We start from the raw sequence: 24,925 nt of genomic DNA, 5'->3' as shown, positions 1-24,925 counted from the left end.
TAATTTTTTTTATTACGAATTTTCTTATCGAAAATGGGATTTTAACTTTTGTTTCTGAATTTTTATTTATGGAATTTAATAATCTCCTTCGGATCTATTTTTCTAAAATATATTATTTTCAATTTTGAATTTTTATTTCCGGAAAAAGGGCATTTTTGGAAATTTAAAACTGCGTAGGGTGCAGGTTAAAAAGATTAGGTGTAGGAAGCAATTGTCTAAACTAATTGGTAAAAGAAAAGTAGAAGTGTGTTAGTTTGAAAAAAAACCGTATTAATTTTATGATTTATTCTTTATTTTCATTTTAGAATCAAATTTTCTCAACAATTTCCAAAAAATTCTAATACACTCAATTTGTTAAAAGAAAAATTGTTTTAACATTAAAAAGATATTTAAATGTTTGAAAATATTAATTGATGATATTGTTTTATCTTCATTAAAATTATTTTCAAGTCAAAATCAGTGAAAAAAGAATTTACCTAAAGTTAATATTCCAAAATTATGAAAGACTTCTACATAAAATATAACATCTAGTCTAGTTTAATATTACTGATATAAACATAGAATACATGTATAAATCTGACAGCAAACATCCAGAAATCATCATTATTATTAATAATAAATTGTATAGAAGATCAGAAGCACCATTGTGTTTCTTGTTTCTTTCTCATATTGGAATTCCAGCCAAAAAGCGTTTGTAAAAGTCCAATGCCTCTACTGGTTTATATTCAGGAACAGTATGTCCAGATCCCTGCAACCAAAGTAACCAAATATTATAAACAACTCAATCAACAATAAAACTATTACATAGTTTTTGAAGTCTATAATTAAAAATGTCACATGGCATTATCTGTCTTAATCAGTCCCATTTCTTATTTAATAAGACCTTCATAATTTCATCTCATCATGAGTTTATCAGAAATTTGTATGCATAAACACTTATCATGAATTGAAAAGTAATCATCTGAATATGCTTGTATGATAAAAAAATTATTGTTTATGTATTCTTAAAGAGGAATTTCAGGTGAGAGGTAACACATGTTGTTATCTTGATCCTAAGCATGGGCAAGGTTAGCTCAATTCTCTTGTTTTATATGTTATGTATGGACAAACCTTTATGGTCAGAAAAGTAAGGTTTTTGTCATATCCTTGTGTATACCTGCAACCAATCAAGACAAGCAATTAGATGTTTTATCTTTTGTACTTTTGATCAAACATGTTTTGTATTCTTGCATTTTTAAAATGATAAATGTTGCTTGTTTCAAAAAGGTTGTTTCTTCCATTTAACTTCAAATATTTTATGATTTATCAAGTAGGGATAAGAGAACAGGGAAATGGAACAAGGAAATACCCAGCAACTTGACCATTGGAAGACCATGGCCTCCATTCATCAACAATCTTGTATCCAATCGATCTTGTCCAGGCCTGACTCCCAGTATATGGTACACACATGTCATGATCACCACTGCCAGAAACATGAAACTTTTAAATTTTCTACCAATTAACACCATGAAGCATTTACCAAAGATAACAGCAAAAATAAGTAGACATGCAATGAACTGTGACAAGAAAAGTTTATCAAGTTAAGAAAGTAGATACTAGCAGTGTCAGTCATTATGTGGTCATAATCATAACATTTGAGAGCCTTAGTTATTTTTGACATCTTCAAAAGTTTTCATTCTACCTTTTCAGAATTTTCTCAAAATGGAGGAAATAGCATAGAATTCTAGTATGGTATTTTCCAGAAAGACAGTTTTCTTTCTGTATGTTCAAACCCTTAAATACACTTGATTCCTGCAGTTCTGCAATGGCTGTGAAATCTAAAATGTTAAAGAATCTAACAATGTACTTCTTTTGACATATTCCATGGCATAAACCTCAAAACTCGTTGTACAAATGCATCATAAGACAGAGAGGAAAACAATAAATAGAACAAGCATATAGCTTTGTGAAACTGATTAGAATTTAGCAGCACATTTGTTGACATTCAAATAAAGTAAACGGTGATTCAACAACACTCTCCAGTGGCTATTCTAAAACATGTTCACCTATGTATTTTCCTTTGGTAAACATTGGCAGAAAACAACAGGGACTATTGCATCTGAAAAGGTGTCCAAATTTGCTTTCATACAATCAACTGGGACAGTTAATTGCCTAAATTATTGCAATGGAATATTCTCAGTTACCAGAATATAAAAAATGTTATCTGGAAATTCACCTGAATATAAGTGCTCTATAACCTTTGGAAGTTAAGTTCTTGTGGTAGTTGATCATGCTCCCAGCATCATGATCAAAGGTAATTCTGTCTGTGCAAATATCCCAACTACCTATTTCACTTTCCTGTTTCATCAGAAAGATCACAATTTAGTGTTTTCATATCTAAAGTTTAGGATTCTTACAAGAAACATCACCTGTGCAGCATGAATTGCTGTCCTGACTGCTTCATCGTTCAACCATGCGTTTGCAACCACGTCGTCCTAAAGATAGTATTACATCTTGTTACTAGCTAAAACATTCAATGAAAAGGTGATAGATACACTAAAAATGATGCCAATTATAACATGAATGTAGACCCCAGGAACATTTTGACCAAAGCAGATATGATAGCATAAGACAGACTGACAATAATATTGCCCCTTCAACATTGAAATATTTTGTCACAAGCTAGTACTTTACTTCTAAACCAAATCACAACAAATGACACAAGAATGAAACAAGTTGTTGTCAGAAATATAATAGCTTTGATTTTTGGTAGGGAATGAACAATAACTTCAGATAGTTAAAGCCCTCAATAGTAATGACATTTAGAAGGTAAAACTTAGTTTTCTGTGAACTCCATTATGTGCCAATGGAATCTGGCATATCCTTATTTGTTAGAAATGTTTCCAGTATCGCTTATTTCTAGTCTGAATTGAGAAACAAGCATTACTTCAAATATATAAGCTTTAGAACAATATCGAGGACACTTTTAAGAGTTTCTCTAACTAAGTTTGGCACATTCTCTTTTTCAGGACTATTTTTCATCAATTTCTAATTCAGAAATCACCACTGGTTGTTTTAAAGATGAAAGAATTACAAGTTCTATTTTGATTTTGGCAGAAAGGAATCAACAGTTCTGAGGTGTGTACAAGTAGCCATGAACTTCATGAAATAGTCAAGCAAAATTAAAACCATTTGGTAGTTGGTAAGTAGATGTTGAATGGTAAAAATAGATACATAGATAGCAGCGATGGAACCTACCGTGCATGGTGGAGAAAGCTGCAAATTCATCAGCTGGGGCCAAGTTGGTACAATTCCATCTCTCACAGGTGCTCTTAGGGGCCAAGCACGACCGAACATTCTTTTCCTCACTGGGAAAGGTTTTTCAGTCTCACCCAACTTCCGGAAGCTAGATGGCAACCTAATATAGGATTCTGTAATATTCACTGCCTCTGTGCCATGATAGCATGGTTCTAGGATGTTGTAAATGTTAACCCCATCAATCAACTAAAACAACAAGAATCATCAATGAGTTCCAAATTCACTTAGCTCATTTCTTGCCAATCATTTATATATAGTTAAATCACCTTATCAACTTTTGCAAGCTTGATAAAACAACTTTCATTGGTTGGATTATAAAAATTTCCGTTGCACTCACTGGTCACCTCCTGCAGATAGTACCACTTATTAAATGAAACATATGTATATGACAACAAAGCATAGCAAGCTTTCAAACAGAAAACAGACTCGTTAAAACCAAAAATTTAAAGTTCTAAACGTGTTCTTAAATAGTGCATGGTAGACTCTTATCAGTCTACAAATTGGGTTTACGAATCGAGTTTACAGAACTCCCACAAGTTTGAGTAGACTCGTGAATCTGATAACCTTGGTGCATATTGCTTTGTAATACATATTGGAAAGTTTCCTTAATTGCAATCAATATCATTCCTAACCCGCCTAAGTTGGAGCTTCTTCTGTCTGGCATTCGTTGCAGTCTCCAGCACCTTCCTTGTGCTGGGTGTGACTAAGTGTGTTTAGTTCCACATCGTCAAATTTTACATATTTTATAAAACAAAGACAATCAAATAATATAATGGTCTATTAATGGTGACCTTTGCTATAATGAGGGATTAATTTTCACCTCAAACAGGTCATCTGAGATAAGTCCCATCCCATGTACAAATGGAATAAGAGCATTGCCATCAAATTGTTCATCTGTGACACCATTTCCAACCATGTAACCCTGCACACAATGACCATGAGATTGCATCCACAGGTTTGAAAACATAAATTGAGCCATCAAAGATAAAGACCTTGAAATTTAGCTTGGGCTCCACACCAGCCTCAATTCCTGTGGAACATCAAGAAACTGCATCTTATTTCTGACTCTATCATTCAAAACTTTAAGAACACAACTTACAACTACTACCTTTCACAACTTCAGAAGCAAGTGTAGGCACATACACTCCTGCATAGGACTCTCCAGCAATGAAGAACGGGTTGGAAAGAAACTCAGGGTATAGTTCAAACCACTTTTTTTTAAAACACACAAAAAGGTATATATGTTAGAGAATTGTGATGAACACAAACTTCTTGATTCAAATATTTACTCAGTATCTCCCAGTTGTTTCCTTAATTACCTTAAGGAGAAAGTCATGTGAATCAGAGGCAGTCTGTGTGTCTCCAGTTATGTAATCAGTTGCATTCTTTGAGTATGAAAACCCCACACCAGCAGGAGAATCCAAATATATAACACTGGAAACCTATAATGCAACACAGAATTGATAACAAGAAAACACAACCACTGAATGATTGATGAATTACAGAGACTGAACCCAAAACATAACTGTAACACAATAAACCATCATTCTTCCCCATCTAAATTCCACACTGTTTATAGAGTACATACCTTTGACCAGCTGTATGGATTGAGGTGTAGTGTGGGAAGACCCCCCTTTGTCTTTGCTGCCTCAAAATTAAAAGGACCTGAAACACATAATTACTTGTCACATGATCCATAAAGTAAACCTAGGGACAACAAATGCCTCTACCGGAACCATATTTTCAGCTGAAGGCCTATTAGAACAGCCATCAAATCTACTTAGAAGAAAGTACCAGCTATTCATTAAAAAATGTTTTTTCTTGTTTTGCATAAGTATCTTTCTTCAGAGATAATGATGTTTGAAACACAGTCAAACACTAAATGTGAAACATCTCCTGGCAAGGATTCAAAACCATGATTCATCACATTGTCAGAGATTAGCCTCACTAGGCCCAACTACAATTGGTGTGAAGAAAACACTACGGTGTGAGTAATATTTAATCATGTCTAGGTCAAAATTCCTAATGTTCTTCCTAAACTCTGTCAAAAGAAAAAAGGGCAGTGTAGAAAATGAACAATTAATTACCATGCTCATACACGAATCCATCAAAACTAGAGCAGCCAGGTCCCCCATTAAGCCACAAAACCACAGGGTCCTCAGAAGGTTTACCCTGTGATTCAACAAAATAGTAAAACAAGTTCTTCCCATGATTCTCACCCACTGTCACATACCTTCAACAATCCAAAAACTTGAGGGTTAACAACACTGATTTCCCAAAGGGTCAACATTTCAGAAAACAAAAAGACATATTTGGAGAAAATAACAGCACTTCTCACCCAGCATAGTGCTTGGAAGGTAGAGTCCCACTGAAGCCAGGAACCTGTGTCACAGTGGCACTTTCTGGTGCTGATTGTGTTGACACAAAGCACAGGAAAATATGAAGTAAGACCAAACACAAGCACATAGTACCACAAGACTCCATCCTGCTCTCAGTCAATCAAGAGAAACAAGGAAAATAAAAATATCTGAGAAAATCTTCATAAATTATCATAAACAGCTAGTTTGAGGCTCAATTTATAGAAGAGTGCTATATGAAGCAGAGATAGGTCCACACAATATTTCATTATTACAAGTTGCAAAACGTGTGCACCTTGGTTATCTTAGAAGCCAAGAGAGTAGTTACTCATATAAAGAATAGGAGAGAGAAGAGAGATTGCCCAATAAGGGTACATGCTTAACTGAATTATGAAGACAACCAAAGTGGCTTTCTAAGAATGGTTGATGTAGAAAAAGTTTAAGGTTATTAAGCATGCTGCAGAAGCAGTTGAATGTTCCATGAAGGCCCAATAGTTGAGAGAGAAACCAACCAAGATAAGGATTTGGTTTGCTGCAGAAACTGCTTTCTGTATTAAGCATTGGATCTATGGAAAATGTTAAAGAAATCCAAGTCAAGGGATTTTATATTAAGTCCTTAATCATGACTAAAAGATTATATAAAAGTGAGTTTATATTTTAATTTTTTTAGTTTTCTATTTAATTCTCATTTCTCAATAATTTAAAATCATTGTTTTGGAATTATCATGTGATGCTCATTAGTTATTTGTGAGAATAATAGAAGGACAAGTTATGTCTCTTTCACCTACCACTAGAGGAAAACAATGAATGAGAATTTTAATCTTAATTTTTTTCATCTTAAACATTGTAAAAGCATTAAAAAAGATGTGACTATCTTTATTTAATGGGCATAAACAATTAAGGAACATTTAATTGCAAATTCATAACAAGCATTCCATTTTTATTGTGTTTCAAAGTAAAAAATTAAATAAAAAATATACTCAAAAGTAACATAAAAGGACATTTAATATGCATTATTTGGAAAACAAAATACATTAACAAAACATGTATGAAAATGGAAGAAACATGATCCATCAACTCTGAAATCTGAAATCTAGTTATATGTGCAATAACAATGATGCAAGATTTGATGTCATAAACAACTACATTGAAAAAATAAAAATGTGGTCCAATAAATTTTATACAATTATATTTGTATTATCTAAGATTCATTTAACAATATACAGTAAAAATGCAAGAAAAGACATACATGAATGGGTGGGTCTTTGGCATTTTCTTTTAATTATAAAATATTTCATTTGAAACGTGTTCACTATTAAATTAGTAGTTTTAATTTGAAGAGTTTGGCTATAAAAATAACAATATTTTATCATTAATCGTCTAATATATTAATCTAACAAGATATGTTAGCCTTCTAAAGTATTTATTTTGGAACACTATAATAATGCTAAACTTCTATAGTATTTAAAAATATGCTTTCCTTTTTAGGTCAAATATATTATTTCTATTTTCTTAGTTTTCATTGTGAAAATTATTATATTTTTATCTTTTAAAAAATTTGAGTATTGTTTATTGCCCTTTCAAGTAGTTTTTTCCCATCATGCTATTTTAAGAAATAAAAAATGATTGCATTTATAATTGGATGATATTGTTTATTTCCCCTTTAAGTAGTCTTTTTTTTTTCAACATTGCTATTTTAAGAAATAAAAAATATTGCATTTATAATTGGATGACTTTATCACCCTTTCTTTCAAGAAAATCATGAACTAAAAACCAATTTTTAGAAACCAAAATAATTAGTTGCAATAGTAATTAAATTAGAGACCATTTTATAAACTAAAAAAAATTGGTTTCTAAATTAGTTTATATTATTGTTAAATAGTTTCTAAATTGGTATATAAGGATTTAGAGACCAAATTTAGAAACTAAATAATTGGTAGTTAAAACATTAGTTGTTAATTAGATACCAATTTAGAAACTATTTAACAATAATATAAACTAATTTAGAAACTAATCTTTTTTTTAGTTTTTAAAATGGTCTCTAATTTAGTTACTATTGTAACTAATTATGTTGGTCTTTAAAAATTGGTTTCTATTTCATGATTTTCTGGTAGTGATATTGATTTATTTTATGATTGATTTAGTAAATTAAAAAATATTTATTAATGTTAAGGAGATGAATAATTGAACATTGATATAAATTAATGGTTTCAACGAAATATATTTTAAGGACAAAATATTCACAGAATTTCAAGTTTTAAAGTGGATTATACTTTATATATAAATAATATGTGGTTTCGATTGGATGTCAAACTAGTAATAAATATATTTTTTATTTTATAAAACTTTTTTTTCATTTTTCTTGCCATTGTTTACTAGACTCTTAATATATTTTTTACTTTGAATGTGAGAATTTAAACACTATTGCGTAAACATTGAGGTTGAATAAAAAAATTGTCCAACTTTAATTGCTTTTCTATTGGAAGGTGTGTATCATTACTACAATAATACCATTAAAAGATTTTATATTGGTTTCAAAGTCAATGTCAAATTCATATTTTAATATTTTAAGAGTAATTATGTACATAACTAAATATTGAACTATATATTGAATAAGATGTTAGGGTCAAGAATTTATTTGGTTGTAACTCCACAAAAAATACATCTTATCAATCCTCTAATTTTTAAATAATTCATTTAAAAATTTGAAATAATGAAATTATTTCAAAATTAGATGTTAAATTTACATTGTCTCTTAGTGTAATTTAGAGAAGAAAATGAATAGTTAAGATGTTTTTACGTGGTTCATAATAGTAAAACAACATTTACATATTGATTGTACATTCCAAGTGCTACAAAGAAAATTTCTTGTTATTTACTTCCAAATTCTTAGTACATAAGATTAGTTGTAAAGTTGTGGGCTATTAATGAAAACACAAATCTTACAAATTTCTTTTAGTCTAATATTAGTTGATTTATTTTAAATATGTTTAGTCAAAAAAAAAATCTCATATCATAAACAATTAATTTTAACATGAAAAAAAATATTAAACGACATTACATTTTTATAATTAAAGAAAAAAAGTGTATATTATTCCAAAGAGACCATACTAAATGTTTAGGACAAGTAATAAAAGTATATATGACTTATTTCACTAACCTCACATTTTCATTGGGTATAAAGACTTAAACATCAACATCTTGAACTGATTCAAACATTACTCTAACTAAATTAGATGTCAAAGATGATGGTTGAATTAATCCCTCATGAACTCGTCCAATGACCGGTAAAAATAATTGAGTTATATCATCATCAATGTATAGGCGAAAATTAACTCAGTTAATGTTATGTTTAACACTTAGTTAACTCATAATTAATCCTAGCACATGGTTGGTTCCCTAAAATTATGGAAAGACACATGGTAGATCTTAAAATTAAGGAATATTTCATCATTTCTAAGAAGCACATGTTCATGGAAATGTTAAAAGTCATGTGAAGTATATACAATCATCATTATACTTATGAAAGTGATATGTGTTGGTTAAAAACTCTTTATGTGACTATTATAGTTATGAATTTCGTCCCACACGTATCTCTTTAATTGTATAATATTACATAAAAATTAAATATTTATCCAAGAGTTTACATAATTGTATAATATTACATAAAAATTAAATATTTATCCAAGAGTTTACAAAAATTGTGAATTTTTTATATCTTCTTATTTGAACCTGTCTCTTTTGAATCTTCCATAAAAAATTTATGGAGTCTTCTTTTTTATTTTCTTTTTATTTTCTTTTCTTTGCTTTGTTTCTTGTATGTGTTCTTTAAGTTTCTTTTCTCCTTTTTTTTTTTTTAATTTCTTCCTATTCATGTTTACTCTCATCCCCATCTAGGAGAAAAATTGTCTATGAAATTTCAATAACCTACATTTTTTATAAGTTACAATCATTGAAGTTGTGACTATTATTTAGCATACCTACAAAACAAAGAAATACAAGTATTATTTCTAAAGAAAACAAAATTATTAATAATATTTACATATTTCATTACCCTTTTGTATTCGTTGGTCAAAAACAAACCAATGCATTCTCAAAGTTATGAACTATTTTTCAAAATCCTTTGAATTTCCTAAACTTATATGATTTTTAGTAAAAGTTTTTCACTTAAATTATAATTGATAAAGTTTCTATGCAAAGAATCTTTACAAAAGTAAAAGCATGTGGTTTTCCCATAAAGTTGCACACATGGTAGAATGTCATCTCTCTTCTATGATCTGCTTTTCCTCTCCCCAATTGATTTTGACATTGTTCATAATCTTTTGCACTTTGATAAGAGGGAAAAGTTCTTGAACCTCTTCTTCTTTTTTCATAATAATATTTTTTTTTCTTCATTAGAAAAAAAGAATAACTTTAGAACATTTTTATTCTTCTATCTTCCTTTTCTCTTTCTTATCTTAATTCAATCAATTTTAGTTTTTGTCATTGCATCTCTTATTGGAGCTCTTGCATAATCATTTTCTCCTCTTCTTTCTCCACACTCCTCACCATTTTCCATTGGCTTTTATAAAGGCTTGTAGACATATTTGTAAAACAATTCAAAAACAACACAAGAAAACAAAAACATTAGAATATGGGTTTGTAAAAAATTTCCTAATACTCTCTTAAGTGTTTTCACTCAAAAAAGTGCTTCAACTTTTCTGTAAAAGATGTATTAAAATCTGCAAAAGGTGGGTTTCTCTCAAATCACTCGAAAAGAAAGCTCAAAAGTTCTCAAAATTTGCTTCAAAGTTCAAAATCATGGAATACTTTCTGTCCAGTGAAATAAAAATAAATCTAAATGCACTTAGAAATCTTTAAAATTTGAAAACTCAAGATATAAACTAAAAGGAATCAATAAAAATAAATCTAAATACACTTAGAAATCTTTAAAATCTGAAAACTCAAGATATAAATCGAAAGGAATCTATGGAGAAAACTGATTTCTAAGCAAGAAAATGACACCAAAAGATATGACAAATTACCTAAAAATTACAAACAAAAAGCTTAAAAAATAGACTTACAAAGGCAAAATTTAAGCAAAAAATTTAACAGTAGGATTCTTGTTAAATATTATAATGAAAGGTAGCAAAAAAATATACACATTAAAGGAGACAAAACTCATACAAAATAGTTGGACAATTTGACAATCCCAACTCGAAGTCAAATAGTCTATTGATTCAAGAAGTTAGGAAAAAATAATCATAAAACATCAATTTTTCAAGTGATTTTTCTTCTAACTTTTACCATTTTTTTTAAACATTTCTTGGTCTTTTAAGGCTTGAATGTGTCTCAAAACTGCAAAGTAGAATGTCTAAAGATTGATTTTGTTTAAATTTTTTATTCTTGAAAACAATCACCACGTGAACAACCAAAAGAAAATGGTGACTTGCATCTAAATATTAATGAGTCTCAAATCTTCCAAAAACATGTTCAATATTACTATTAGCTAATCTTTCATGAAATATTTAATACTTTCAAAATTCTAGAAAACTTTAAGAACAAAACAAAAACTCAAAGAACAAAGCAAGACAATAAAATAAACCAAACATCAACTTCATACCATTTTCCTTAGAAAATATTTGACCAATTGACAATATATGGATACAATGACTTGACTAATGGAAGAAGGAATGAAACAAAGAAAAAAATGTTCTAAACAACATCAATACTATTGACCAAAGGAGGAGCACGAGAAAGAACAAAGAATCACATCCAAATAGAATTAGGTTTCATACTTGTTCTTGAAGAATACTTGCTTAGAATGTGATGAACACCTCCTTAGAATGGGTAGGAAACTCTTAAGGTTTTCAAAGTGAATTCACAAGAAGAACTTCAATCAATTTCAAAAAGTAATTTTTATAGGGGTTCACTCACATGCCAAGGTTTTGAAGAGGAAAAAACACCTCAAGAAAATATTAGAAAATCCAAATGCAAACATAAGTACTACTTAAGTTAAAATTAACTTAACTAATTTTATGTTAACACTTAGTTAACTTCTAATTAATCCTAACACATAAGTGATTTCTTAAGAATAGAAAAAAGCACATAATAGGTCTTAAAATTAAGTAAAAACTCATTATTACACTTCCAAGGAGCACATGTGTGAGAGGTTAAGAGTCATGTGAAATAGTTACAACCATAATTACATTTATAAAAGTGACATGCGTTGATTAGAAACTTTTCATATGACTTCTACACTCATGAATTTCGTCTCAAATGTATCTCTTGATGATTTTTGGAATATAGAATATTAAAAAAGAATAAAAAATATTTTATAATCTAAAAATTTACAAAAAAATTGAGAGTTTTTTTATATCTCATTCTACTTAATTCGCCTATTATGAATCTCCTTGAAGTCTTCATAAAATCTTCTTTCTTAATTCTTTTATTTCTTTTATTTTCTTTGCTTTACTTCTTTATTTATTCTTGAACTTCCTTTTCCCCTTCTCCATTATATTTATCTCTATTTATATTTGTACAATGTTCCATCAACCATATATCTATGGTGTTCTCTTCACTTTTTATAATTCTATTCATTCAAGTCCATTATGAGAAATAAGGGTTTACCATTTTCCAAGTTGAAGTTCCATATTTCTACCAAAAACTTAAGAAAAGTGTCTACAGTTGTACATCCTATTTGAATTAAGATTCCTATTATTTTTGTTTTGTGTAGTCATCAAGTTTCCTACCTATTGTAGAGTTCTTAGGAAGTGAGTTACTAAGTTGAAATACCCCTCTCATTTACAAGTATCCCAAGGTTTCCATTTTTAGACATCAAGATACCTGCTCCTATTAGTTCACACTAGATGGAAGAATGCTTTTCATCCTAGTGGTATAGCTCTTGCTTGAATCAACACAACTCATCATTAATGGATTTATCAAGATAGTTTATTAAGTTAAAAGTAAAGTTGTTGTTGTGACCATATTAGCCACCATATTAGCCACATTGTCAAATTGGTATTTTGCCCAACATTTATCTGGTTATTCCAATTTTATAAACAGAATCTCATCAAACCATACAATTTATTTTCGAATAAAATGGATTTAAGATTTTATTAAAAAACAAATATCAATTATTAATTATGGGTTCTTTTTATTTGGACTAATAATTTTGAACTCTATTTGTGTGAAATAGAATTATAAGATAATTACATAAATATAAAGTATTTGAGTGCAAACATTAGTGATGAGTAAAATACTTTTTTAATGTTCCTTTTTAAAATTACTTGGATTTTGGGACTTAGAGTAAATTCAAGAAATAGATTTCCAGTCTCAGTCCCTAAAACCAAGATTTGTACTCTATCAATCACTCCCTTACTGTTTTCTAATACAAGACACGACATAAATAAGAATTTATAAAATGCAGTGTTATGTTTCTGCTAATAAACTCGTGAATTGACAGTTTCATAATATAATACATGTTTAACAATGTATCGGGAATATAACATAGGAAATAAGAAAACCCATAAAACAACTAGGACCAAACACAATTGCAACAAAAGGCTAGCAGACAGTTTTCCCCATAAAATAACTGAAACAAAATGTTGTGTTCATATTAATCACTGAATAGACATAAAATGAAGAGTAAAATATATTCAAGTTCACAAATACGAAATGCTACATAGTACATACTCGAAAGGGTACAAAATTCAAGCAGGCAAAACTATTCAATTAGGTCACCTCAAATACAACGCCAAGAAACATTGAATATACTCAAGTGTGCTTAAATAGCAAAATCATAAGCATAAAGCAGCCATCATGGAGTGACACTACCAAAACTATGATGAGATTCATCTTCACCATATGCGAGAGCAGCTGGCCTATGCGGCAGAAGGCTGCTTAGAAACACTGGAAATCTTGGACCTCCTCTTTGCCAAACTCTCACTGCGGCGTTCCCTCTGCTCCTTCAATCTGGAGGCAAGAAGTTTCTGATAATCAGCTGCCTCCGACTTTGCCTTTGCAATTCTCTTCTTCTTATCAGCAATCCTTGCGCGCTTTCTTTGCAGTGTCAATGGAGTGACAAGTCGTTGAATCTTTGGAGCTTTGCTCACCTTTTTCCCTGAAACCAAAAGTCCGTTATTGAGAATAAAATACATAATATGACCAGTTTAACTTTAATTCGATGTTGGAAAAGGAACCAGTTTCTTAGCACAGTTAAACTGTTGTTTCACAAGGAATGAAGTCAAACAAACGTAATTATCTTTTATTATGACAATAATAACATCTAATAAACCAAAAGACAGAAGAAAAATTCCAGAAAAAGAAAATACATGTTCAGCACGTTTTTGTTAATGCAAGATACAAAAACACATTACATTCATTGTCACTGACATTGTGTGTTTGACAAGCGGATTGTCATTGGTCAGGCTGCCGCTTGCAGCTTGTTGTCATGAAAAAATTAGTTGTTAGTTTATGGGTGTGTGGTCAATTATACTTTTAATTTTGGGGCTTGCATTGAATCAGGTATTTGTGATCTCCTAAATTTGGGCACGGGTTGGTTTCAAGGATTTTTATTTTGGTTGGTTGAATCAGGTATTCGTGGTCTCTTAAATTTAGGCAAAGGTTGGTTTCAAGGATTTTTATTTTGGTTGGTTTACGTAACCGGTCTCTCTTAAAATCTTCTTCACACTCAACTGATACCACCAGGTCAGTACAAGAAAAGCAGTCCCCATAGTCCACCTGACAAAACCCAACACACCACACCATAGAATAGCTGCCTGTGAGAAATCCCCCACACTGCTACAGTGTTTAAACAGCAAAACAGCCACTACTTCTATGGAGGCTACATTGCTGAATTGTACGTCAACAACCAACTACTGTTTGATGAATGTGTAGCAACAGTAGCCACAATTTTCTTGTAATTATGGCTGTATGATTTGTATGTTTAAATTGAAGCTTATATTTCACTGTTAGCTACTTGATTTCAAAATGCTAAGCTAATGTGCGTAAAACATATAAAAAATCCAAGTATACATTTATATATATATATAATATCTACAATTTGATATTGATCATGATTCTTAGGATTCAGTACGATTCCACTTCCAAATTAGAAAATAAGCATTCTGATTCACGACATCCCAATTTTACTATGATGGGCTAAGGTTACTCATTTTCTCATTATTATAATAAAACCATTCATTCTCTCAAATCCAATGGCAGATTGGCTACATCAATTATAAGACAAGACCAAAAAACAAATTTACAAGCACAGGGAAAATTACCAGCTTTTGTTGTGAAGGTTCGACGGTATGTGTTGACATACTTCCTCACGTCATCTTCCTTAGACAGGTTGAACAGCTTACGAATCTTGGATGCTCTCTTTGGACCTCTCATTCTTGGCTTTTCAACGTCAGTAAGCCCTGGTAAATCACTTTCTCCCTTTTTCACAATTACCAAGTTCAGAACAGAGAGATCTGGGCTGACAATGCACCCACGAACAGACTTCCTCCTACGCTCTCCATTGCGCCTTCCATACCCACGGAAGCAAGGAGTTCCTGTTTACACAATCAATGCAAGGAGAATTAATATCCCTCTGGATTATCTTCAAAAGGCATAAAGAGAAATGCATCTTCCATGAATGGTTTCCTTTATTACATCATTTAAAGCTTAAAAAAATCATATAAGAAGTTCATAAACAAAGAATTGCACGTTATGAATGACAACTAGAAAAATTACAGTCACTGATAATGCAGATCAGAAGGTTGCCCAAACTCCACATTATAATTTGGTAAATCAGCACAGTATAAAAGTAAAGCTTCATTTTTGTTCTACCTCTGTGGAGTAAAAGACGAACACGACCAGGTGTTAGCACTCCCTGCTTCATTGGGAATCCTTGTTTGTCACAACCACCAGTGATTTTGAACACATATCCTTTAAACTCCTGTCAGTAGCACAATCGTAAAATAAAACAGATCAATTAATTAATTATTGATGCTCCTCAAAAGATATTGAAACAGGTATATGAAGGCTTCAATGTACAGAACATACCTCACCCAGAGCATCTCCATGGACTTCCTGTGAAATTCTCTTGTCCCAAAATGCTCGCCTGCAATTTTCAAAAGAACATTTTAAGAGGAAATCAAGTCACACGGCCCAATATTTAGCACAGGATACAGAAGTACCTAGGTTGCATGGCAGAAAAAATAGAAAAGTACTTAAAAACCGGGAAAAAAACATGGTTTTCAGACTGTGGCTTTCTGTCCAAATGGTAATACTGGCAAAAGGATAAAATAAAGAGCAACAATGCAAGCAGCATGCATCCCACTGGAAGCTATCATGGTATTTGCAATAATCACATTACGGGATGAGAACAGTGACATGGAGCAAAGCCAACATGGTTCAGTGTTATCAATGTCAGGTAACGGATACAGCAGAAGACCAAAATTATGCATTAGAAACACATCATCACGGCCTTTGGCAACATCCATAACAGGCCTCCCTTTATAAATTGCCTATTGCAGTTGGCAAACAGTCTGCCACGGTGCCACCTCCAATTTAACAACACTGGTGAGGTCTAAGGACATGGATGCATGCATCATCATTTTCTTGTCTTGATCTTCAATTAAAAAATTTGGTTGCAGTTTCTTGTGTGCTTACAGTACTGCTCTCCAATTAGAATAGTTATTTCATCATAACAAAATATACTGCCCTCTAATGATAAATTAAAGGTCACCTAACCAAGGTGAATCTCTAATTCTAATTGGCAAACGGCATGGAACGTACGCTAACCACATATAAGTCTATCCGTTGAAGGATATCCAACTAAACCCACTTCCACTTCAACACTTTACTAATGATTCTTAATTTAAGATTCAACAATAAGCATAACTAAAATACATACTTAAAATAGAAAAAATTATATCGATAGAAAGCTACACCAGTCAACTCACTGCAGAAAACACCCCTAACCCCTAACAAACGTGTAAGTGAACTTAACATCTTTTAAACTCAAACTACAACCAGCTTTTAACACGGAGAAACACAGCACAAATGCAACATATAACATTTAAAAACCAAAATAAAAACAAAAAAGTGGAGAACTTACAGCTTCAGATCGTCATCGATCTCGAGCTTCTTCTGGCAGCCGGTGGTTGGATTTGCAATGTTGAACTGCGAAAAAGATAAAAAAAAATAAAAAAAATAGGGAAATTGAGAAACTAAGGAAGGAGACATCGAAGCGATAATATTGGATAATTATTAGGGTTTGAATATGTAACCTTCATTGTGCAGTCTCTTCCTGCGAGCCAGCGAACGACCGATGCCTCTGCTCAGAGCTTCAACACTCAAAAATGGCGCACGAAATTGAACTAGGGTTTAACCCTGCTTTGTGGGTATTATGGGCCTGGAAATGGGCTAAAAAGCCCAAATTACATTTTTCAAATTTTTTTAAGTATTACTCGTATTTTAATTTTAAGTTAAACAAGTTTTAGATTCTCAATATAATATTTAATTTTGAATATCCAATTACTTATTTTTAAAAATTGGTTAATTAAAAGTTTAATTTATTTATAGAATTATTTATTTATATTTTATTTTTGATATTATGTTATTTCTTTAACTAATTTTTGAAATATTTAAAAAAAGTATTTTAATTTTCAAACTTATTTTTTTATCATGTTAATCAATGTCTTATTTTGATATAATAATGTATATTATTAGAATTAGAATATGCAAAAGAATCTATTTAATAAAAAAATTAATAATTTAGATTGTGGCCACATGTTGCAATAAGAAACTATTTAGCACAACAACCTTAAATTAAAATATTTAATTTATTAGTTACCCTAATTTAAAAAGTTATTCCGAACTCAAAAGTAAAAATCAGTTATATATTAAGAACCTAAAATTTATGTAAGTTTTTAAATTTAATGTAAATAGAGAATGATTATTTTTCTAAAAGAGGAAAGTAAGAATGACAAATCACACAAACTTAATTTCTATGCAATAAGTTTGTACCATAATGGATTCAGGTTAAAGGTTTTTCTGATAAATTAATAATAATAGTAATAATAAATATGTAATTTATTAAAATAACATAATTTTTTAATAATTATATTCTTTTTACTTACTATAAATTTTTAAAAATATTAGTCAATTAGATTTTATTTTTTAAAAAAAATGCATCCATTTTAAGAGGTACAAATTATTAGATAATGTAAAGTTATTGGCAAAATAACTTTCAGAAGGTGTTTATTCATGTTTAAGAATCTTGATTCTTAAGAATCAAAAATAACAAACTGATTAAATTGTATTTCATTTAACAAATGTTTCTAAAAATGTTTATATAAGTTTTCTAAGAAAATCTGTTACTGTTACTAATATTTTTAATTTGTTGTCAAGTTTTAATTAAATGGTATGATAAGAGTAACAAGAAATTTTTATAAAAAAATATTTTAATTTAGGAAAGATTCTTCTGAAAGTAATTTTGTGAGAAACTTAGTCAAAAACTATTTTTGAGAAATATTGTTTTATGACAATGTTATTTAAAGAAAAAAAATTAAGCATGAGAAATATAATTTAGATTTTCGAAAAATTAGAAATCCCTCTTGTTTAAACGTTTCCTTAAAATATTTCTAATATAAGTAAATAAATTTATTATATACTAGCGGATATTCTCTTTTTTAAATTCAAATAATGCAGTTTAAAAAAAGTGTATAATTTTAAGAGAATATAATTTTAAAAGAACAATTTAAAATTAAAAAAATGTATATTTTAATTATTTTAAATGAAAATTTACGCAAGACAAATTATACAATTACATTTTTTATTAAATAAAAAATTACTTTATTTATTAAAAGATAAAATGATATAATTTAAAATTATAATAAAAGCAGTTAAAAAAATACATTCCTTTTATATAATAACTAGCGGGAACACAGGTACTGACGTGTCTGTGTATCCGCATTTTTTATTTTTGTTTCTTTAGTATTTTTTTATTTTTCAAAAATAATTTCTCTTAATAAAATTAAAATGAGAAATTAAAAAGTATACAATTAAAGAGTAGTGTGTATCCGCATTTTTTATTTCTCTTTTTTTAGTATCTTTTTATTCTTAAAAAACAATTTCTCTTAATAACATTAAAATGAGAAGTTAAAAAGTATACTGTTAAAGAGTAGGTTAATAAAATAGTGGAGAGCGGTCATTAAAAGTTACATATGGCAAAGAAAATGAATGAATTTATTTATTTACATGAAAGTGAAAAGGAAAGAGAAAAGAAAGTGAGAAAGTATGGTAAAAAAAAGATGTACTGGAGAGAGAAAGTGGGGAGTAGGTATCTATACATGAGAGAGAAAGTGGAAAGTAGGAAACATGGGTTATGATGTAGTGGAAAATCATAAAATCCATTTCTTAAATCAATTTTAAAATTCTACAATTTTAATAAAAGAGAATATTAGTTTAAATAAAAAAAAAAGTAACTTAACAAATCTCCACTCTCCCAAGGTGGTCCAACAAATATTACAAATATCTTTAATTTTTTATTTAATAAAGAAGAAGATCTTTAAAAGAGAAAAGTAACTAATCAATCTCTCCACTCTCCAGTTAAATAATAACAAATAAAATAAATTTTAAAATTATTTTATTAATTTTTGAAATTATAAAATGTCCAAATAACCAAAATAAATTAATACAATAAATTATTAAGTAAGGATAAAATGGAAAAAAAATTAAGAGCAGTTTAGAGGGGAATAAGAAATTACACAATGACCATAATATAATAATAAAATTAAATATTAATATAAGGATAAAATAAGAAAAAAAATTAAGAACAGTTAAGAGGGGAATCCCCTTTATATATAGGTATAGATAATATAAATTATTAAAGAATAAAATTATTTAATGAAAATGACACTAAAAATATTTTATATATATATATATATTATATAATGGTATAGATGTGAAAATAGTCATAGTTTATTCTCTTTACTTTTATGAGTAACACAAAGAAAAAATTAAGAGAGAGAAAATAAATTTTTTTATAACTATCTTAATTATAAAAGTGTGAAGAGAGTCAAGGTGAAAGAAATAATAAATTGACAAAATAATATGTTATATCATATTTATATTAGTAATTTGTATGGTTTTTAATTCAATAAAAAAAACTATATGAAATCCGTTGTGAAATTATTTCGTACATAGATATAAATCTATATTTATTTGTTTTTTTATTATAACTACATTAATATATTAAAAATGTGTGATTTTAGTCTTATTTAATATTTTATTTTTATATAATAAAATATTAATTTAATTTATTATTAAAATATTAAATGGGTTAATTTGTTTAAAAAAAAGAAGTTGTTTTCGCAGGTACTAAAAAAAACAAGTAAGAGTTAAGTTTGTATACCTATTAGTGAAAATTATTTTTACACGTTCAGTAAGAGTTAAATATTTTTAAACTAATAATTTTACCTATTAGTATCACTTTTCATGCAAATTAAACACAAATATACTCAACCAAACCATCAACTTTCCCCAAACTTCATCAAATAAACATAAGACAACCTATCACAAATCTACTGAACCATAATAATCTCGTTAAAAAAGTTTGGATGAAATTTTTATAATTGTTTATAAATGTGAAATATGTACCGGTTCTAGCAAATGAATCTCAATACTCAATATCGAAAATATGATAATCTTGTTAAAAAAGTTTACATCAATTTTTTTAAATTGTTTATAAATGTAAAATATGTATCGGTTCGAGTGAGTGGATCACAATACTCGATATCGAAAATCGATCGACCGAATAAATTCAATATATTAAGATAAAATAAAATAAAAAAACATGACAAATCAAATAATATGGTAAAATCCGATAACACTATAAATTCAATAATGTTATTTTAATAAATATATGTATTAAGTATGTCTCAAACAAAATAGTTAACTATAAATACAATAAATAAACATACATGGTTATATATATAAGAGTAAGGTACACCTAATCTTTTGCAAATTCACTTCTGAGAGAGTATGAAAGAGCAAGTACAAAAAAGAAGACAAAAGAGGAGTGACCAAAGAACAACTGAGTAACGAGGAGCAATTGTTTAAACCGGTGAGGAGCAATTGTTTAAACCGGTAAAAGTAATATCTAAACTATATAGAAGTATATGATAGAAAATAATATAATATAAGAAAACTTCGTAATCTCATGAGAATAGAGACAACATAAAATTAGTAAATAAGAAAGATGTTTTATTTTGATATTTCTTGATGTTAAATAAAAAAAAACTCAGGGATTTTGAGAATGTCTACTAAATTGTGAGGGGAATGGTGGAGGTTGTACTTCAACAACACCTTCAAGCATCTGTGTAACTTTTCTCATGGTTGGTCTAAGACTTGGATCCTCTTGGATACACCAAAGGGAAATCATCATCAACTTCTTCATGTTCCTTTTGTCATCCAATGCCTCCTTGTCATCTTTAACCAAGGGATCAAAAGTGCCTCTTGAGTAGCAATCACAAGCCCAATCAGTTAATATACCCTTCTCTTCCTCCTCTAGATCCATTTCTACATTTCTTCTGCAGCAAATGATCTCAAGCAACAACACCCCATAACTAAACACATCCACTTTGGCTGTGATAGGCATGTTTTTAAACCATTCAAGTGCCACATACCCCTTTGTTCCCCTTATGGCAGTGTTGGTTCTGCTTTGGTTCATCTTCAAGAGCTTGGCCAATCCAAAGTCAGAAATTCTGACATTATAGTACTCATCAAGGAGTATGTTTTGTGGCTTTATGTCACAGTGGATAATCTGGGTGATGCACTCTTCATGCAAATATGCTAGTCCTCTAGCAACCCCAAATGCAATCTCTAACCTTAGTTTCCACTCAGGTTTCACCTTATTGAAAATAAGACTTGCCAAAGTGCCATTGCTCATGTACTCATAAACCAACAATCTTTCCTTTTCAGCCTCACAATAGCCTATCAACCGCACCAAGTTCTTGTGATGAGTGAGACCAATGACATGCAACTCATTCTTGAACTCTATCTCAACCTGTTGGAAAAGCAAAGTGTTCAATTTTTTCACTGCTATTGGAATTTCTGAGCCTATGTTTATGACTCCTTCATAAACAACACCAAAAGACCCTCTTCCTAACTCTTTTTGGAAATCATTTGTAGCTCTTTCAAGCTCCTCATAACCGAAGCAACGCAAGTTCGTTTCAAGGGCATTCTCACTTTTGCCAATTCCTCTATGCTTCTTCTTGTACTGAAAAATGAAGAAAAGGCTCATGCATAAGGCTGCAATAAGCATGACATTGAGAAATGAAGAGCTTCCAAAAAGTACCCAAGCAACCAAACTCAAAGAGCTCTTACTATTCTCATTCACTTTGGCTTGTGGAACAACCAAAGAGGAATTATCTTTCCTCACTTTGATGAAAGTCTTTGCACCATTAAGTCCAACATCAACTCTACCATTTGAAAGAGGCAACTTCTTCTTGAAGCAATCATTACCTGATTTGTAGATGGTAACTGCACACATACAATCTTCTAAACATGACTGTTTACATTGTTCCTCAGTAAAGGGCTTAAGAAGCACATAATCTGAAAGTGGCCAATCTGTATTTATCAACATCTCAAAATCATATTCAGCTATATCTTCTTTTCCAATGAGCTCATCTTCTGCACATCCTTGTATGAAATCTGGCTTGCAGCTACCATAGGGGTCATTAGGATCAACTAAAGAGTACCATTTTGGGCATTGGCAACTTGGCCTTTGATTACTTCCCAAGGTGCAGACACTATTGAACCCGCAAACACCACTACCTTCAGTAGCAAGCCTACTGAGACATATGTTATCTGGCTGAGACCAAATAGCACTCCAACCATCACTCCCAAGCAAACTCTTTGAATGTTGATAGAGTGTAAACACCCCATCAAAATTAAGAGTTGCTCTGAAGTAAGATTGATCAGTAGAGGCTCCACTCCATGTTGACAAGTTGTATTTCTCACTGTTCTTCCTCAAAACATACACATACCCTGATGGTTCAAACACCAACCGAGTTCCAGGACTTGATGTGTTGGACTCTTCAGTCCTACTTTCATAGTAGTTTTCATTGGCATATGCAGAGGGTGAGTTTAAAGCATGAATGGAAAGAATGCCATCCATTTGAAGAAGCATCTCAAACCTTCCTTCTGAGTAATTTGACTCTAGAAATCTTGATGAAAGCCTCTCACCCTTTTCAAGAGTTTGTGAGGGCAGCAAGGTGTCCTTTGGATGCTTAAAAGTCTCCCACGCACCCTGATGATTTTCATTAAGAAGCACAAAGTTTCCATTGTCCTTTAAGAAACCTTGCTGAACTTTACCATCAAGGCTCTTAGTTTTCCATAACTGCTCACCATTTGGGGCAGTGAGGACTAACCCATCATCATCAATGAGTTCAACCTTTGACCCCTTTGGAGCAGGACTGTCTCCATTGGCATACCAAACAACAGTCTTGTCAGGAATCTTAGCATACCAAATGCAAAGTAGGAAATGATTAGAGTCCTCAAGTGGAAGAAAACCAAAGGCAAAGTGACCAAGAGGTGAAACCACCCACGTTGAGGAGTTGTTGTTGCTAGTTGTTTCTGCAAAAAGAGAATCACCAACTGTTATGTTTCTTCTGGTTTGGTTTATCTCACCAGAAGATGAAACTACCCCTGAGACTTTGCTAGTTTCTTTAAGAAGAGAGTGATCAATGATTTTGTTGCTTCTGGTTTCAGCTACAACAAAGATGTGTAGCAGCACCATTGAGCAAAGAAGAAAGGCAAACAGAGTTAAAGACATGACCACCTAGAATCAACAAATTGGATCATATGTTCATTGAGATTTTGTTTATGTAAATCATGCAATGTTTTTCTTAGCTGCTTAGGATTTTATTTATTCTGTATCAGACTTTCATATTATTAAAATACATAATCGATATTTTTATTAAATAATCAACTAGCACTTTACCAATTATAATGAGTATTTATTTATTTAATACAAGTTAAATCTACCTTTAATTTTACTTTCTATTAGTCAATCACGACCCAAATGTAGTGCGTATCCAACACGAATGAACCAATATAACTAGCTATTTATTATTGCTTTAATTTTTTTTTTCTACATTTGAATTCTACTAGTGTTTCACTTTTTCCACAACATTTATTTCGTTTCATACTAGTCATACTCTTGAAATAAGTTAAGACATTACTTTAATAACATAATATAAAATTTAATTGAATTATAAAAATAAAAAAATATTTGTTTATCTTAAAAGTAATTCTGTATTCAATAATTTTTTAGAAAATTGTTAAAATAGATTTTTGTTAAAAGTGTTGAAAAAAGAACTTATTACAAAAACTTAAAAATAATGTCATATAACAAAAAAAATTAAATGAACATGTCATGATTGTGAATTCTCAATTATTATGAATGGATTGGACACGCTTTTGAAAGTGAAAAAGTCTATTTTATTTGTTTGGTTAGCACTAGGGCAAAGACCCATAAGTACATAAGTCTATGCATCCGTGAATTATACGGTTTAATTTTTTACTTTTAAAAAAATAGAATTAGGGATATGTAATACCAAGAGAAAAATATATAACACTGCAAAATGAAAAATTAGCTGGATATGTTCTTTGTGTATTATTTCATATATATATATATATATATATATATATATATATATATATATATATATAATTTAGTTTTAAGTTTCGTAAAATAGGGCAACAAACAACTCTTTCTTGTATGTGAGAAAAATCGTAACAAAAATAAATTTGAATTCTTATCTTTTTGGTTATTTTTTTTTTTCTTCTTCCGGTTGATTTTCAAGTAGGGATGGAAAAGCATAGGTCCGCCCCACACTTGATCCACAATCGCATAATAAATGCGGGTTGGATTCTCTGTCCTGTTCCGTATAAGAGTCAGTCCGCATTATTTTTTTTAAAAAAAATTTAATGAAAATGTTTTTTGACGCACCAAACCTGAATTTGATTCCTTTGGCTAGGATAGATGAATCGGTTACAGACAAAAAGGATATGGATTTTGTTTCAAAGGGTGTGTTTAAGCCATCGTAAAAGAAATTGCTTGCATATTTCCAACACATAATTAAGTTGACAGTTAGGAATTCATAATAACCTGCATGGAGTAGAGCGGCAGTGGAAAAATAGAATGAATGGAAAACCTGAGCGTTGGAATGAATGATGGAAGGAAAGAAAACCTATTTTTTTTCAGTGCTAAGTTGTCAAAGCCAATGTCA

The 24,925-nt window shown here is 30.2% G+C and overlaps 3 protein-coding genes across 4 annotated transcripts; all 3 read right to left on the bottom strand.

The window, feature by feature from the left end:
* Positions 1–514: 514 nt before the first annotated feature.
* On the bottom strand, positions 515–6,231 carry LOC137818487 (serine carboxypeptidase-like 20). 2 transcript variants are annotated; one of them, XM_068621943.1, is made up of 15 exons: positions 5,950–6,231; positions 5,636–5,782; positions 5,385–5,530; positions 4,886–4,962; positions 4,617–4,739; positions 4,406–4,508; positions 4,290–4,327; positions 4,118–4,219; positions 3,564–3,644; positions 3,238–3,483; positions 2,409–2,474; positions 2,216–2,337; positions 1,349–1,462; positions 1,111–1,156; positions 515–748 (listed from the first exon to the last, which is right to left on the bottom strand). In XM_068621943.1, exons 2-15 carry the CDS (start codon positions 5,779–5,781, stop codon positions 665–667), a joined length of 1,494 nt encoding a protein of 497 aa, XP_068478044.1. In that variant the 5' UTR covers position 5,782; positions 5,950–6,231; the 3' UTR covers positions 515–664. The 2 variants fall into 2 exon arrangements, with proteins under 2 accessions (XP_068478044.1, XP_068478043.1); XM_068621942.1 differs by having other exon boundaries at positions 6,039–6,231.
* A 6,993-nt stretch (positions 6,232–13,224) lies between these two features.
* On the bottom strand, positions 13,225–17,067 carry LOC137818862 (small ribosomal subunit protein eS6-like). Its single transcript, XM_068622491.1, has 6 exons — positions 16,916–17,067; positions 16,744–16,808; positions 15,687–15,744; positions 15,471–15,579; positions 14,921–15,193; positions 13,225–13,755 (listed from the first exon to the last, which is right to left on the bottom strand). The coding sequence occupies exons 1-6, from the start codon at positions 16,919–16,921 to the stop codon at positions 13,517–13,519; spliced, it is 750 nt and encodes a 249-aa protein (XP_068478592.1). The 5' UTR covers positions 16,922–17,067; the 3' UTR covers positions 13,225–13,516.
* A 3,810-nt stretch (positions 17,068–20,877) lies between these two features.
* LOC137818860 (G-type lectin S-receptor-like serine/threonine-protein kinase RLK1) lies at positions 20,878–23,531 on the bottom strand. The gene has a single exon (XM_068622488.1). The coding sequence runs from the start codon at positions 23,464–23,466 to the stop codon at positions 20,932–20,934; it is 2,535 nt and encodes an 844-aa protein (XP_068478589.1). The 5' UTR covers positions 23,467–23,531; the 3' UTR covers positions 20,878–20,931.
* Positions 23,532–24,925: the final 1,394 nt, after the last annotated feature.

Source organism: Phaseolus vulgaris, chromosome 10 (genome assembly GCF_000499845.2).
Source record: "Phaseolus vulgaris cultivar G19833 chromosome 10, P. vulgaris v2.0, whole genome shotgun sequence".
NCBI lineage: Eukaryota > Viridiplantae > Streptophyta > Magnoliopsida > Fabales > Fabaceae > Phaseolus > Phaseolus vulgaris.
The sequence above is the reverse complement of the archived record's forward strand: the minus strand, read 5'-3'. Positions and strand labels throughout refer to the sequence as shown.

Bases quoted from the DNA above. Each gene is read 5' to 3' on its own strand.
- LOC137818487 (XM_068621943.1), bottom strand. From the start codon at position 5,781: ATGGAGTCTTGTGGTACTATGTGCTTGTGTTTGGTCTTACTTCATATT. The intron at 4,220-4,289 runs GTCTTTATCTTT...CATTGTGTGCAG, and splicing joins AGCCCAAGCTAAATTTCAAG to GGTTACATGGTTGGAAATGG. The intron at 2,338-2,408 runs GTGATGTTTCTT...CTGATGAAACAG, and splicing joins CAGCAATTCATGCTGCACAG to GAAAGTGAAATAGGTAGTTG.
- LOC137818862 (XM_068622491.1), bottom strand. The intron at 15,745-16,743 runs GTAAGTTCTCCA...TGAAAATTGCAG, and splicing joins ATCGATGACGATCTGAAGCT to GCGAGCATTTTGGGACAAGA. The intron at 13,756-14,920 runs GTAATTTTCCCT...TTTTGGTTTCAG, and splicing joins AACCTTCACAACAAAAGCTG to GGAAAAAGGTGAGCAAAGCT.
- LOC137818860 (XM_068622488.1), bottom strand. From the start codon at position 23,466: ATGTCTTTAACTCTGTTTGCCTTTCTTCTTTGCTCAATGGTGCTGCTA.